We start from the raw sequence: 16594 nt of genomic DNA, 5'->3' as shown, positions 1-16594 counted from the left end.
TTACTCCAGCAACAAGAGTATGAGAATGGAACAAAGTAGTGCTTGTCTCCTCCGTACATCCAAGCTTGGGGTGCTTAGGAGTTCAGACAGGGACAAAGTGGTTGACCCCCACTGACATGGAAGGAACCAGGAAGAAGGCAATGAAAATATAGTTACAGTGTGCAGATAGGTGAATACAGCCACAGGTGTAAGTTGCACTCTGAGCTTTATAGGCAAAATACAGATTTGAGGACGGTTTCTTTCACTGTGTACTGTGGCATAATTCAGAGAACTAATACAAGCACAGTCTAGGAGAAAGGGAGCTTTTCTCTCTTGTTATTGCAGAAACACTACTGGCCAATATTAGCATAGGATTTTTTAATAAAAAGCGAGCAAGACATAACAGAGGTCTGTAACAATCTGCTCCACTTAGAATTCCAGGACAAACCCAGCTTGCCACAAAGTATATGTGGGTAGTACTGAGCACATCTCAGAAAAGATAAGTGCTTCCTAGCATAGAATTTATCAGTAAATGAAGTTACCACTATAGTATGCTCATTTACATGTTACAGTGGTATCTCGGGTTAAGAACTTAATTCATTCTGGAGGTCCATTCTTAACCTGAAACTGTTCTTAACCTGAGGTACCACTTTAGCTAATGGGGCCTCCCGCTGCCGCCACCACGCAATTTCTGTTCTCATCCTGAAGCAAAGTTCTTAACCTGAGGTACTATTTCTGGGTTAAAGGAGTCTGTAAGCTAAAGTGTCTATAACCCGAGGTACTACTGTATAGTCAAACTAGACAGTGGGACTCATGAGTTATCTCTCCATGGGTTTTCAAAATGGCAAGGGCAACCACAGGGAAGCAATTTGGATCACGGCTGAAGAAAGGGGCATTAACTATTTTTCTTATACAATTTTTCCAAGCTAAATTGCCCCATCCTTTTCTGAAGTTGCTGCTTGTCCATGGGACAAAACATATAGGTGCTTATATGTTTTGTACCAAGGGAAATAGCAGCTTCAGGAGAATAGGAATTAGGGAAATGGTCCCAGGAGAGGGAGATTAAGCTTGCCCTTCCCCCAGTGCTTATCCTACATGCATGTATCCTTTTAAAAATATGGTCATAGATTTCCCTCGGGCTTGCCCAGTTGCACTCTTAATAAAGGATTTTTTTCTACATAAGCAAACATTTATTTAATAGCCCAGGTGTCAAGGGATGAAAAAATACACAAATAAAAGGCTTGTCTCTTGTAATCTACATTAGATTGACAAAACAGCCAAGAGCCCAAAAGCTGCCATTAGATAAGGTGAGCCAAATGACAACAGAGAAGTAGACAAGGTGTGTGGTCCAGGAAAATGATATACTACATATATTTAAGCTGTTTAATTTCTTAAATATTTCAGATTTTTACAGCTTTAGGCTTTTAGTACTACTAAATAATATATTATATTATTAATGTTAATATTATATATTATATTGTTTATATATGCATAGAAAGATAAAATCGCTGTTTGGCTTCTGCTAAGCCATGTTCAGGTTCTAACAGATAAATTAAAATAAGGTTTTTTTATGTTAAAGAAACTTACAAACCTACCACATCCAGAACATTTTAACTTCCTATTAACAAAACATATTTTGCCTTCACTACAAAAGGATTTGTTATATGACCTCTTAACTCTAGGTAATTGAAAAAATATATAGTAAAATATATAGTAAAGTGAAAATGCTTTACAGAATATGTTTATCTCCGATACCTTTTATCCAAAATGCACCAATCAATTGTTCCCTGATTTAAATAGTTAGACTTAAAGAAATGCATTCACTTGTTCCAGACTTAAAGTGATATAATCCTGCTACACTTTCATGAGCACTGAACTCTGCCTGCTTTGCTACCAATCTGTCTGAATTCAGCCTCAAAATGAGATTGTTATTTATAATTCAACTCTGCCCCATCAGGCACAGAACACAAGTATAGCAAGTACACAGAACACAAGTACACCAAAAACTGTTGCATACCTGTCACATTGGTCTGTAGTCCAGCTCAGTGATTTTCCTTCTGGCTTTGTTTTGTAACATATCCTTATGGCATGAGGGAAGTCTTTGGGCAGCTGGACACCTGCTTTCCTGATCTCCAAGCTCCAAGCGCCAGTAACAAACAGAAGCTCTCCACAAGCAGGTGCCTGGCTGCACAGTCTGTAAAACTGAAGCTGCTCCTTCCAATGATCTGCAGGTAATGTCACAAGTTTATGCACAATCTGATTTCTAAGATCCCTTGGATCCTTGGAAGCATCCATTAACTTGGCAGAGCTGGTAAATTTCTCAATGCCTGGAACTACAGCAACATCTACCTCTTCGACCTTTAACACAGATAAATCACAGCAGTCCAGAACCAGCAAAAAATCTTCACTCCCATGAATCTCAATGTCACAGCAGTTCTTTGAACTAGAAATCCCAGAAGCCAGTTCCTTGTTGCCATGACTACCGTTTTTATCAGAAGTATCATTTTCACCTTTACCACAGACAGCAAAATCATTACATCCACTTTTAGTTGAGCAAGCACTTGCATTTGGCACAGGAACGTAGCAGGCTTCAGGTGCCTGAATACAGCAGGTTCCATCTGACTGAGAATGACAAGCTTCTTCCACCTGTTCACTGTCTCCTTTTCTGCATCTGCTGTCAGTGTCAAAGAACAGAACTATAGTGCCACCAATTACATGGCTTTTTAAGTCTACATCCAGATCCAACACATAATGCTTTACCAGCATGTGGCTAGTATTTGCCATTAAGGGCAAATCATCTTTGGTAATGTCAAGCTCCATCTTCATATGCCAGACTTCTATACAGCCATAGTCACTTCTCTTTTGTAATCCTTGTTTTTTCTTAAATTATCTTCCCAATCGCCAGTATGCTACGTTTTCCAGGTGTCACAAACGGCTATTATTTCAAATAATGTGTTCTTTATACGACGAATGGAACCATAACAACTTGTATTTTACCCTGTGAAGAAGAAAACAATCAACTGTCAGGTGTCAATTTAAACAAGAGCTATAAAAATGGAACCAGCCCACACTGAAGGTTATTGCTAAATAATAAATATTTAAAGAACAGATATTAAAGTTTGCTATTCATATGATATATACCAACCATGCAATCTGCAGAACAATTGAGTTCAGTGAAGAAAATTAAAAGGAAAAATCATCTGCATAACAATTGGGGAACAAAATGTGAAACAGAGTGCAATATCATGTCAACTGAATATAAGAAGCCTCAACAATATAGCAGCACTAACATGATCTTATTGCTACAAACCTACAGAAAAGTTGAAAGTATTATTGCTTTTCCCTTTTCAAGAAGTGAAATGTATCATGTCTAATTTCTCATCTCAGAATGGCATTGCTTATTATTGTGCTATGAATCTAAGTAACAAGCATGACTGAAAGCTAAATGGCCTCACGTGTCTCATACCTCAAGAGAGCAATAATTTAATACATACAATGTAACTCCAGGGATTAATGTACTTTTCACATTAGGGCTGCACTCATATCAGCACTTCTGGTAAATTACAAGAAAGTCAGTCAATTTACAAGTAGCGCATTATAAATATTCTTTTGAGATTGCTCATGGAGATTTTTCAACTTCATACTTAAATACTCCAGGTATATAATTACATCTTAATAGCTAAAAAATCCATTAACATTCTGAATCAGAGACTTCTCACAGCAAACAAAAGACTACCATTCATATTCAAATACCTTCACACTGAAGTAAACATAAAATAAAATTCACCAACACCAGTTGTGATAGAAAGCAGTTTTTCATGATTGTACAAAACATATATTTATTACCCTTCACACAGTAAATTAAAAATTGCACACCATTACTGAGCTTGTTGTTTTTTCATTATCTTCTAATCAATACAGTACTGCATTCTTTTTTCTATTTTCTAAGGTAATATGAAAGAACAATATAGTTGTTTTAATAAGGCATAAACTAACACACACATCATAAACCCTCAAGTTTGAAAGTCTTGGTGACAAAGCAAGGACATTGTGCATGAACAGTGTTTCCCTTCCACAATTAGATCAGTTTTCTTTGCTATTACCTTCTTCTATGTAAATATGGATGATACAAAACAAGACCCATTTAGAGTTAAAATAACGATACTACTCATTCCATGAAAACAAATCCACTGGCAGTTGATTTTCAGACAACATGATTTTGTTAAATGGATCTAAAAACAAAGAAAGGAATTGCTGTCAGTATATCCCCATGCCTTTATTCTTTGATTCACAATATTTTAAAGCAGCTATGGCGTCTGTTCATGTTTTGTCATTATACTAGACTCTAATGTAATAATTAGAGGCATTAACCAAATTCAGAAGCACAAGAAAACTGTATTCTCTAGCAAGCTGGTTTTACAAAGCACTGGCACTTAGTACAGTATACAAATCAATAAGATGGTTTTAGACATTGCTACATGCTGTTTATTACTCTAATTAAGATCATTAGAAATGTTTATACAGTTATGAGCAGCAAAAAGCACGGTCTCATATTACTAGGTACATATTTGTTTTTCTGCCCTGAACATGATATCTACGCATTAGAAATGGTACTTCTCACAAGTATAACTATTACATATGAGTACCTATGTGAGCAGCAAATAGCTAATCTGAATGTAGAAAAGAAATAAGAGAAGCAGACAGGACAAGGGAAGCAAATTGACAGTTAAAATGGACAATGTAGCAGCAGAGTTATAAAAAAGGGGGAAACTGACTTTGGAACTTTTTTAAGTACAGGGAAACCAAAAATTGAGCTGAAATTCTTGGGAAATGCAAAAGGGTGGCTCTATGTAATTAATTTACAGTTCAGCATTGAAAAATGAGCACCCATGGATTTGTTTTCAATCACTTTTGGCAACCAGAAATTGAAACCAGCTTACAAATATACAAAACAATAAACAAAATTAAAGTATGTTTAACCCAAACATTACAAATGGGTTAGCTATGAAACCATGAATTGAGACCTTGGAAAATGTTCTGTAAGGATGCATGCTACACTTTAGATTTCATAGTCACATAGTAAGGTTGTTTGTTACATTATACTGTTGCTTATTCCCAATTTACAGCAACTATGTCCTAGTTATGCCACAGACAGCCAAGTTACTATGTTGATATTGTTTGTTGCCCTGTTGATGCTATCTGGCATTAGACAGAATGGAACTGCTTTTCAGGGGCCATATGGGATTGTGCATGTATGAATCCCAACCATAGGTCCCAACCATATTTTAGTATTCACGTAATGTTCTACATATCCTTATCAATAACAATGTATTGTATATTGTCTCCATATCATACCCAGAAGGAATATAACCTTCCTATTGCTGAACATTCAAATTACTACTGTTGGTAATTTAAAACTCTATTTAAAACACTTTCAAAGCACATGGTCATTGGAACTTGTTACAAAAAGCAATGATACTTTGCTGGTATAAGAGAAAAACAGATAAAGAGATTAATAGGTAGAGTTTAATTAATAATGCACCAATATAAAATATCATTTCAAAAAGGACAAAACTGAAATACTAAAATTTTACAGGAACCCATTCAGAATTATAGGCAATGATGTAGTAAGAAAAGTATTTCTTGTGTAAAAAAACTTTTGTTTTGGAGCTATTAGTTCTAGTCCTATGACAAAGTTACCAGTATTCAGTGTGCTAGTCCTGAGCACTACCAAGATGGTAACTCATCCACAAGATTCCTACCAGGTTCTGGTGGGTCATAACTGTACCCTTTGAGAATGTGTGAGTTAAAAAATATGAATGTAGTATAGACTGTAATAGTCTTATAAAGTATCACAAATATAACAAGTTGACAGGTAACAAAGCATAAAGAACAAGAGAGAAGGTGTGGAAAGGGAAGATAGAGAAGGTAGAGACAAAGACACTGTATAAGAAATACACTCTATAGTCAATACCTATACAATCATCTTGAGTACATGTGAGGTTGCTGCTGGTAGCACTGTTAATATGCATGGGCCACCTTCAGGTAGATGTGGCATATGCAGCCACCAAACCTCACTCACTGGTAGCATTTCTCAAGTCACTGCTTATTTAAAAAATCACACAACACAATTACCAAGACTGTGTGCCGACACAGTCATTTCTGAACCAACTCTAAGATGCATACTCAAGAGCCTGGTTTGCACATCATGCTATACCAACATTTTGTTTGTTCTTGGTTATAGCTTGTGGTTAGCCTGAAGGGAACTTAACCATGAGCCCAGGTTCAGATGACATGCTAAGTCAAACCTTGGCTTAGCTCAGTGTACTGTGGCACCAAAAAGGATCAGAGAGTCGCAAAGTGGCTGTTTGAGAACCCTCACATTTGTGCCATGCCATAGGTTGGCTTTGAGTGATGGATAGGAACCAGGCAAGTTCCTTCAGAAGTATGTCCTACTGAGTTCAATAGGATTTACTCCTAGGCAAGAGGTTACAGGTTTGCAGCCTTAAAACAGATTAGATATTAATTATTCATTTCAATATTTTTACCGCACCTTTCCATTCCAATGGAGGGCTTCAAGCTTCTTAGATCATGCAGAAGAAAATCCATAAAATCACAAGCAAAGCACTAAAGCACTTAACATCCCATTAACCACTTCTGTTGAACTCACTGTCATTAAAAGAGAATTTCCCACATGCTCAATGCATTTTTGTGTATACTAATTTAAACGATGCCAGCAATACTATATACACACAAGAACACAGATGAATAATCATCCTGATATCTCCACAATCAAAAGACTTGAAACAGTGATAAAATAATTCATAATTTGACCTCATATTTTCAATGCACACTCATGGGTGAAAAGGTGGGGGGTTTTCCCAACAAGCATTATAAATTTCATGTATACAGCAGGGGGGATAAGAAGGGATGGGTGCTTTGTACACACTGAAAAGACGTGACATGTTTAACTGTATGACAGGGTGGGGTACTGGCGCAATGCTATGCATGTTTACTCAGAAGGCCCTTCCCTGAACCTTACCCCTAGGTCAGTGTGATGGGATGATGAGCTGCTTGTGCGTAAAATCCAAATCCCTCAGAGTTTGTTCAAGTCCGCAAACCTCTGTCTGTAACGGAGCCCCTTAAGCATGGCTCCGTCAGTCACTGGCAGATTCCGACAGTGGTTGCTTTCGGAATCGCTTCCAACATAAAAGCTCCTTAACGGAAACACGTCTTCTGGACTCACGGCGTGACAGTTTCCGGCGAGGAGTGGGTGTCCCTATGGGAGGTCCAGAAACCTCCCCACTGTTCTCGCTGGAAGTGTCTCTGAGCCATTCCTCCTGCTCACTTTCCCTCGGAGACCTTCCTCTCCCCCTGCTGGTTCCCTCTTCAGCTGCTGAGTCTCTCCCAACCTCTGTGAGCCCTTCCACCTCCTGTCCTTCCGATGGCAGTTCCCTGACATCCACCTCCCCTCCAGGGCCCCCTTCACCCCCTCCTGTTCCCTCCCCTATGGGCGGTGAGGAGGTAAATCCCCGGAAAGAAGCTCCTTCATCTTCAGACGTCTCGAACATTTCCCTCCACCGGTTGCTGTTCCTGGCCTCCAAGTACTCCTCCTCATCAGAGTCTATTCCTCCTTCCGACTCTGTGTCCAAGAATCCTTCCCACTCCTCCTCCTCGTCGGTGGGGCCAAAGTATTCCTTCCGGAACCTCGTTACAGGCTGAGGTTTCCTTGGGAACCTTTTATGGAACGCTTCAATTAAGACCTCGTCATTGACATCCTCCGCCATTACCCAGGTGTTTTCTGACTCCGGTTCCCCTTCCCACGTTACCAAATACTCCACCTGATCACCCTTCCACCTGGAGTCGATGATTTCCGCCACATGACTGCTATGTTCCTTTTCTTCTATTGCTGGTCCCCGGGTGAACATCCCTTCCCGTTCCCCCTTATACGGTGACAGTAACGACCTGTGGAATACTGGGTGCAGTTTCATGTGGTTCGGTAACCGGAGCCTGAAAGCCACTGGGTTGACCTGTTGCGTGACCTCAAAGGGACCCAATCGTTTGGGTCTTAATTTCTTACAACCCCCTTTGAACGGCAACCCTTGGGTTGACAGCCACACCTGGTCCCCCACCCTAATGGTTTCACCTTCCCTTCTGTTTTTGTCTGCTTGCCTCTTATACTCTGCCTTGGCCCTTTCTAAGTTGAGTTGGAGCTGACGATGGATCGCTTCCATTTCTTCTACAAACTGTTCGGCTGCCGGGACGCTCCATCTCTCCCCTCCTCCCCCGGGAAAAGCCCTGGGATGACACCCATAATTGGCCAAAAAGGGGCTCATCCCTGTGGACACATTCTCTGCATTGTTGTAGGCAAATTCCGCCAGCGCCAACTTGTCTACCCAATCATTCTCTCTGTCATTGACATAACACCTCAGGTATTGCTGGAGGATACCGTTTGCCCTTTCCGCCTGCCCGTTAGTTTCCGGGTGCCGGGCCGTCGAAAAATTTACCTCTACGTGCAGTAAGCTCATGAGTTTCCTCCAGAACCTGGGCGTAAATTGTTTCCCTCTGTCTGAGACCACCCTCAAGGGGGCGCCATGCAACCTAAAAATGTGTTCTACAAACAATTTAGCTGTCTCTTCCACCGTGACTGCATGCGAACAGGCTATAAAGTGGCACATTTTTGTTAATAGGTCTACCATGACCATGATGGCTGTTTTCCCTTTGGACTTCGGCAGATCAGTCATAAAATCTATCGACACTGCCTCCCATGGTCGTTCTGGCGTGGGTAACGGTTCTAATAACCCCGCCGGCGCCCGCCTCTCCCCTTTGGCTCGCTGGCATTGGTCACACCCTCTTACATACTCCCGTACATCTTCCCTGACCTTGGGCCACCAAAATTCCCTGGTGACCAACCACATGGTCTTATGTTGCCCAAAATGCCCCGCTGTGGGGCTGTCATGCAACTGCTTGAGTACTCTCCCCCTCAATTCTCCTTCGGGTATATACAGTGCCCCCTTGTAATATAATGCCCCGTTTCTTTCCTCAAAACCTCCGGGTTCCTCTCCCTCCCTCCTGAGACCTCTGAGCTTATTCTGGGCGTATTCATCATTCTCCGTTTCCTCTACCAGTTCTCTTTGCCCCACCAATGCCGCCCCACACACCCAGCAGTCCTCTGGGATGACATGTCTCTCTTTGGGTGCTCCCTCCCCCTCCAAATATTCAGGTTTGCGTGAGAGAGCGTCCGCCCTGACGTTCTCTGGGCCTGGCACGTAACAAATTTCAAAGTGGAATTTGGAGAACTCCTGGGCCCATCTCACTTGCCGATGGTTGAGTACTCGTGCCGTCCTCCAATACTCTAGGTTCTTGTGGTCAGTGCACACTTGCACCTTATGTTGTGCGCCAATCAATAGGTGCCTCCATCTTCGGAACGCTTCGTGAATGGCAAGTAGTTCTCGGTCATACACCGTGTAGTTCCTCTCGGATTTGTTCAGCTTTCGCGAGAAAAGGCGCACGGTCTCCACTCCGACTTCTCCTCCCCAGGCTGCAGAAGCACCGCCCCCACCGCCCGGTCTGATGCGTCGGTCTCTACTCTCATTGGTTTTTGTAAATCCACATGTAGGAGTTGTTCTTCAGAAGCGAACGCCCTTTTCAGTTCCTCAAAAGCTCGCTGCGCCTCCGCCGTCCAAACGAATTTCTTCTTACTACTGAGACAGTCCGTAATGGGAGCCGTCAGGTGGGCAAAATTTCTGATGAACTTCCGATAGAAGTTTCCAAACCCTAGGAATCTTTGCACATCCTTTTTCGTTCTCGGTGTCTTCCATTCCAGCACCGCCTGGACCTTGCCTGGATCCATGGCCAATCCCTTGTCTGACAGGCGGTACCCCAGGAATTCCACCTCCTTGGTATGAAACTGACATTTCTCCAGTTTCACCCACAGCTGCTTCGCTTGCAGTTTGCCCAACACTTCCCTGACGTCTCTCACATGCTGCTCCTCATTCTCTGAATACACCAACACGTCATCTAAGAAGGCCACACAATTCTTGTAAAGCAAAGGTCCCAAGACGTGGTTCATAAACGATTGAAAACACGCTGAGCCTGCCTGCAGACCGAAGGGCATAACGAGATATTCAAATGCCCCCAATGGGGTGAACATGGTGGTCTTCCATTCATCTCCCTTCCTTATCCGTATCAGGTTATACGCACCCCTCAGGTCCAGTTTAGTAAAAATCTTTCCCTTCCTGACCCTTGTCAAAATGTCATCAATTCTGGGCATAGGGAAAGTCACTGGTTCTGACACTGCATTTAAGGCCCGGAAGTCCATGACCAGCCTCGGCTTGTCCGTGTTTTTCTTGTCCACAAAAAACACTGGGCTACCACCCACCGCTCTGGACTCTCTGATGAAACCTCTCTTCAGGTTCTTGTCAATGAACTCCCTTAACTCCTGCATCTCCCTGTCTGACATGGCGTACAGCTTACCTACAGGGAGCTGCGCCCCAGGGAGTAAATTGATTTGACAGTCAAAGGGTCTATGCGGGGGTAGTTTGTCTGCTTCCCTCTCGCTGAAGACGTTGCTCAGGTCAGCGTATTGTCAGGGCACCTTCCCTTTCTCCGTTACTTCCGTCCCTGCTAGAGTGGCTTTGGCCCCTCCTTGAGCCTCCCCCTCTTTGCAGTGTTCAAGACAATGTGCTGACCCAAAGGAGACCACTCTCTGATGCCAGCCCACCTGCGGATCATGTAATGCTAGCCAGCTCATTCCCAAAATAATGGGAGCTCCTCCCAAGGTAGCCACATTAAACGCTATTAGCTCAGTGTGTCTTGCTACCCTCATTATAATTGGGACGGTCTGCTGGCTGACTTCTCCTCCCAACAGCTCCCTCCCATCAATCGTGGTCACCTGCAAAGGGTTGCTTAAAGGGATAGTCTGTATCTGGTGTTCAGCCGCAAACTCCTTGCTCATGAAATTGCAGGAGCTGCCTGAGTCCAATAGCGCCTTTATCTTTAGTGGGTGTCCGTTTGGCAGCTCTAGTAACACCTCTATCACTAGGGCGGGTTTAGGCGGTTCCGGCGTGGGCACTTTCACTGCTCTTTGGCCTGGCTGCTGTGCCCCGACGGTGGCAGCCAGGCGTTGGCTTTTACTTGCTGCGGAACTTCTTCCTCCTTCTCCCCAACAGCTCCCGCCATCCCTTGCCATTCCTTTCTTTGGGGGCAGACTCTGGCAAAGTGACCTGGCTGTTGGCAGAGATAACATTTCTTGGCACCTTTCCCCTCCGTCTTCCGCCCTTCATTGGGCTTTGAAACTGCGCGCGCTGTTCCAATTTCCATCGGCTCTCCTGGCGGGAGGGGAGGCTCTGGAATCTCTGGAATGTGAAACTCCCTCCAACGTTCCCCCTTCCCTTCCCGCCTCTCCAAGGCTCTCGCCTCCTGGCGTGCTCCTATGGTCAGCGCAGATTTGGTCAGCTGGTCCATAGACTCCGCCCTGGGCCCCCGGAAAAGTTCGTCTTTTACAGCCGAAGAAAGCCCTTCTTCAAAAAGCATTTGTATGGGTTCCGCCGATAGATCCCACCCCAATCTATGGATCAACATGGTGAACTCAGTCCAGTACTCACGGACAGATCGGCTCCCCTGTTTACAAGCCATTAACTGTCTGCGTACCACTCCCTGCTCAATATCGCTGGAAAACATCATGTCCATGGCACGAAAAAACTTCATCGTGTCCTTTAGGATGTCATTATTTGCTGCCATCAGGGGCCTAACCCAGTCTTTCGCCCCCTTTTCAAGATGCCCAATCACAAATGCCACCCGCGATTCCTCGTCGGGAAAGTCATCAAACTGCAGATTGAGGGCATATTGCATCTCTGTCCTGAAGGCATGATAGTCCTTGGGCTCCCCCCCAAATTTCTGCACCAATCCTGGCACCTTTCTGGCTAGCGGGGTGGTTTTCGCCTTCTCTGCATCTTGAGCCCTCCTCTCCTCAAGCCTCGCCGTCTGCAGCGCTAGCTGGACCTCCAACACCCGGTACCTTTCTTCCAGGCTTGGACGCGCTCCAGCTCCTGCTTCTCCGGTTCCGGCTGGGTTGCTCATGATGCCTTCTCCTGCACAAGCTGCTTTCAGAGACTGTCTGAATGCTGTGATGGGATGATGAGCTGCTTGTGCGTAAAATCCAAATCCCTCAGAGTTTGTTCAAGTCCGCAAACCTCTGTCTGTAACGGAGCCCCTTAAGCATGGCTCCGTCAGTCACTGGCAGATTCCGACAGTGGTTGCTTTCGGAATCGCTTCCAACATAAAAGCTCCTTAACGGAAACACGTCTTCTGGACTCACGGCGTGACAGTTTCCGGCGAGGAGTGGGTGTCCCTATGGGAGGTCCAGAAACCTCCCCACTGTTCTCGCTGGAAGTGTCTCTGAGCCATTCCTCCTGCTCACTTTCCCTCGGAGACCTTCCTCTCCCCCTGCTGGTTCCCTCTTCAGCTGCTGAGTCTCTCCCAACCTCTGTGAGCCCTTCCACCTCCTGTCCTTCCAATGGCAGTTCCCTGACAGTCAGGCATGTCCAACAGGTAGATTGTGATCCAGTGGCGTAGCGTGGGTTGTCAGCACCCGGGGCAAGGCAAGTAATTTGCGCCCCCTAACCCTAACCCCCAGATGTTGCGCCCGGTGCGGCCGGCCCCCCCTGCACCCCCCACGCTACGCCACTGTTGTGATCTACCAGTAGATCGCTGGACATCTGCAGTAGATCACTGGTAGATAATTGGCTCCCCCCAAAGAAGCTGAACAACTGTGGCTCCCCTAAAAAACTCAACATTTTACCTCCTCCCTGGAAAAACTCAACAACTTTGACCTGAACCCCAAAAAAGGGGGTAGATCACTGCCAGTTTTTAACTCTGTGAGTAGATCGCAGTCTCTTGGGAGTTGGCCACCCCTGCCCTAGGTCATGCGCCTACACTATGGTTGTATCCTTAGGCCAGGGCTGGATTTAGGTTTGATGAGGACCAACGCTACTGAAGATAATGGGGCCCTTTATATGTCCAGCTGTCCTTTGTCAACAACAAATTGTCACTATTTTTTGTGTTGCATATATGCTATATGGTAATTTATGGACCTAATAAAGCCATTTGCGCACACACACACACACACATATATAATCAAAGTAATTGTTGAACTGAAACACAATTAAGAGGAAGTATAGTGGGGCCCTAAGCTATACAGTGGTACTTCAGGTTACGTACGCTTCAGGTTACACACTCCTCTAACCCAGAAATAGTGCTTCAGGTTAAGAACTTTGCTTCAGGAAGAGAACAGAATTCGTGCTCTGGCAGCGCGGCAGCAGCAGGAGGCCCCATTAGCTAAATTGGTGCTTCAGATTAAGAACAGTTTCAGGTTAAGAACGGACCTCCGGAACGAATTAAGTACTTAACCCGAGGTACCACTGTAGCTTGTTTAGCTTATACGTAAATCCTTTTACGTAAATACGTAAAGCCACTTGGTGCTACAACAAGGCAATTGTGGGACCCTTGTGGCCCTCTATGCTGTGGGACTACGACTCTATTCATCCCTTGACCACCGGGCTGGGCTGACGAAAGTTGGGAGCCCAACAACATTTCGAAGAAGCACGTACAAGGGTCGCCCCCCCCCCTGTTGATGGTATTAGAACCGTGGGAAGCTGTGCGTGTATTTCCAGATAAAGGGAAGAAGCCGTGAGGAAACGGCAGCCTCGCGAAAGCGCCCGAGGAGCCACACGGCAAGGCGTCCAGAGTTAAAAAGGGAGCGAGCCGCCGCCTGCCTCACAAAGGGAGCCGGAAAGTCGCCTCACCCGAAGGCGCCCAGCTTGAGCGGCTCCCCTCAGGGCTCTGGAGAGAAGAGGCGGGAACGCGGTCCGAACTAGCGGGTTCGGGAGGGGGGAAGTCGCGGCTGGAGTGAGGGGGGTGGTGGTGGCGGCAGCAGCTACCTCCCCGCCCGACCCCGCTAGTTTCTCCGCCTTTCCTTCCCCACCCCCCCCGCTCCCCCGCCGAAAGTGGTACAGGCCATCGCAGCAAGGGCCCCGCGCCCCTCAGCGCGTGCCTGTTGTTTACCTGACGCACCGCCGAGTTCTGTGTTTGTTTTTCCCACCCCGGCTGCGACGGCGAGAGGCGGCGCCCGATGACGTCATCGGCGCGGGCCCGGCTGGCTGAGGAGCGGCTCCGGGGCCCGGGCTCACCTCTTGCCTGTTTCGCGGGAGTAGGCCCGTCCGCCCGCTCGCCTGCCTGCCTGCCCCGGCACCACAAGGCGGCCCTTATTCCGCCTGGGGAGCTTCGCTTACGGTCCAGCTGTGGTGCAGGAGTCGGTTTGGAAGCTCCCCGTGACAGCCACGCCTCGCAGGGGAGTCCAAAAATGCAGGCAGCTGTGCTGATCCGTTTATTGTGCACACACACGACCTAAAAATACCCGTTTACTTGGGATCAGCGCGACTGCAATAGTATGGAAGTATAGGTCCTGATTGTATAGGTCCCAGCTGGTAAAAAAGATAGGCTGAAAAATATAACACAACACGATGGCCAATAACAATAGCACTAAACACTACAGTGGTACCTCAGGTTACATACACTTCGGGTTACATACGCTTCAGGATACAGACTCCGCTAACCCAGAAATAGTGCTTCAGGTTAAGAACTTTGCTTCAGGATGAGAACAGAAATCGTGCTCCGGCAGCGCAGCGGCAGCAGGAGGTACCATTAGCTAAAGTGGTGCTTCAGGTTAAGAACAGTTTCAGGTTAAGAACGGACCTCCGGAACAAATTAAGTACTTAACCCGAGGTACCACTGTATTTATAAACTAATACAAATGATCAGAAATTACAACCAAAGTCTCTAAATCTTTTTCACCAGTTGCAGTAGAATAATTCAAAAGTTTGATATATACATAATCTGTCACCAAATATCGTCGGTCTTGATCAATTCTTCATCAGCCAGTCTTGTAAGAATTAATATGAGAAGGCTTCAGTTCAATTTCTTAACAAGCCAATCTTACATGTACGGTAAGCAGATATAAACGCTGTAGAATATATTCTCTGGATCAGTGCTCATATGATACTGTAGTCACTGATTGTATAGGTCCCAGCTGGTAAAAAAGATAGAGCTTTAGCAAGCTCAGGCTGAAAGTCAGCCTTTAGCTTTTGGTTACACATACAATCTTTCAGATAAGTGTTACTGTTCAGATCACCAGCGTCAAATAGAAACCACATGAAAAATAATCTCCCATTCCTTGCTTTTCTGGCGCTATTTGTATGCTTTCTATAGACGTTAATGCTTCCTCCTCAGAATACAAGCCTTTAGTATTAAAAACAACTACTGTTTGCACAATTGCACCTATGCCACTGTAAATCTCAGTAGATTGATCCAAAGGAAATTGAGAAGAAAACGAGAATCAGGCTCATGGCGTTTCTTCTCTTGTCTTCCTCCTTGCAGTTGTATGGAAATTATGGACATGCCTGTATACTAATGTTAACAGATCTGCAAAAAGAGTATGTTAAAATACAGTTTTCATCATGCAAAGATCAGGGTGGGTAATGCTTTCTGCCTAAGAATGTTTTATATAGTTCTTTTCATCAGTCTCCCTTTTCATTTCACAGTTGGGGCATATACACATAGGGTAAAGCGATTTCAGCGCCTGAAAATAGAAGATGTCTTTAACCAGCAGGGTGGAACTTCTCAGCAAACATCAGAAAAGAATATACTTTAAATATTCATAGCTTAACAGAGAGGAAAGGCAACAGTGACCGTTAATGCAACAGTGCTTATGTGTGTCTCTAAGAAGAAAATAACCTGTGAACCTAAAACTGCAATTGCAATGATCAAAATTAGCATGCTTCAGATATTTCAAATAAACAGAGCATTGCTTTTATTTCCATTAAAAAGGGGGCACTTGGATTTGAACCAGGGACCTCTTGATCTGCAGTCAAATGCTCTACCACTGAGCTATACCCCCTGCTCCTTCAGTTCTGCTCTGTAAAGCTAACTCATTTCCCCTGCATCAGAACTGCAGTGTTCATACTATTGCCTGACATTTAGAGAAAGTACACTATGATTCATTTGCATCACTTTAAAATTAATTGTTTCACTTACATTTCTCTAAATGCTTCAGTGATTTATGGAGTAGGGTAGACTAAAAATACAAACTACTCGATTTTACATCATTGGGAAAGAATGATGGGCTGTCCTGGCAGTGAAGTCCTCACCTACTAATCTCCTGATATCTCATCAGCCAACATACACAGAAGTTTGTATTTGATAATATAGCAGACAGGAACTTCCTTTTTTCCCCTTTTTCCTTTTTTTTAATGACAGCTGAGATTCTTAGGCAGCTGAATTCAGTAACCAATACAACAACAAACAAAAGTGCAAAATGTTGTACAGTAATGTGGTAGCCTGTTTCTGTTCAGGGTTCTAGCCAGCCATGTCCTCTTCCAGGATTCTCAGCACACAAACAGGAAGAGGGGGATGGAGAAGGCAAGGAGTTTGTCAGCCTAAGGCTCATATATGTAATATTTATAAAGGTATTTATTTACCAACATCTCATAAAATGTGAGGGCAGTGTACAATAATGTGTACACAATGAATCACTGATACAGGGCAGAATAATGATTAA

The 16594-nt window shown here is 44.5% G+C and overlaps 1 protein-coding gene and 1 long non-coding RNA gene across 9 annotated transcripts in view; one reads left to right on the top strand and one right to left on the bottom strand.

The window, feature by feature from the left end:
• Positions 1–14174, bottom strand: part of AOPEP (aminopeptidase O (putative)) — a 197547-nt gene extending 183373 nt beyond the window's left edge. For 3 of the 8 annotated variants that reach the window (XM_081213654.1, XM_081213657.1, XM_081213658.1), the window contains exons 1-3: positions 14044–14101; positions 4083–4211; positions 1997–2977 (exon numbers count right to left, since the gene is read on the bottom strand). In XM_081213654.1, coding sequence (XP_081069780.1) covers positions 1997–2805 — 809 coding nt within the window. In that variant the 5' untranslated portion in view covers positions 2806–2977; positions 4083–4211; positions 14044–14101. Of the gene's footprint in view, positions 1–1996; positions 2978–4082; positions 4212–6532; positions 7027–14043 lie in introns of those variants that run through there. The other 5 variants (XM_081213659.1, XM_081213660.1, XM_081213661.1 and 2 more) reach the window with 3 other exon arrangements.
• Positions 14175–15374: 1200 nt separating this feature from the next.
• Positions 15375–16357, top strand: LOC308597867. Its single transcript, XR_014013228.1, has 2 exons — positions 15375–15508; positions 15579–16357. It is a non-coding gene; the product is annotated as an uncharacterized lncRNA (long non-coding RNA).
• The last annotated feature ends 237 nt before the right edge of the window (positions 16358–16594 follow it).

The sequence above is a fragment of the Podarcis bocagei genome, assembly GCF_964188305.1.
Source record: "Podarcis bocagei genome assembly, chromosome: 11".
NCBI lineage: Eukaryota > Metazoa > Chordata > Lepidosauria > Squamata > Lacertidae > Podarcis > Podarcis bocagei.
The sequence above is the reverse complement of the archived record's forward strand: the minus strand, read 5'-3'. Positions and strand labels throughout refer to the sequence as shown.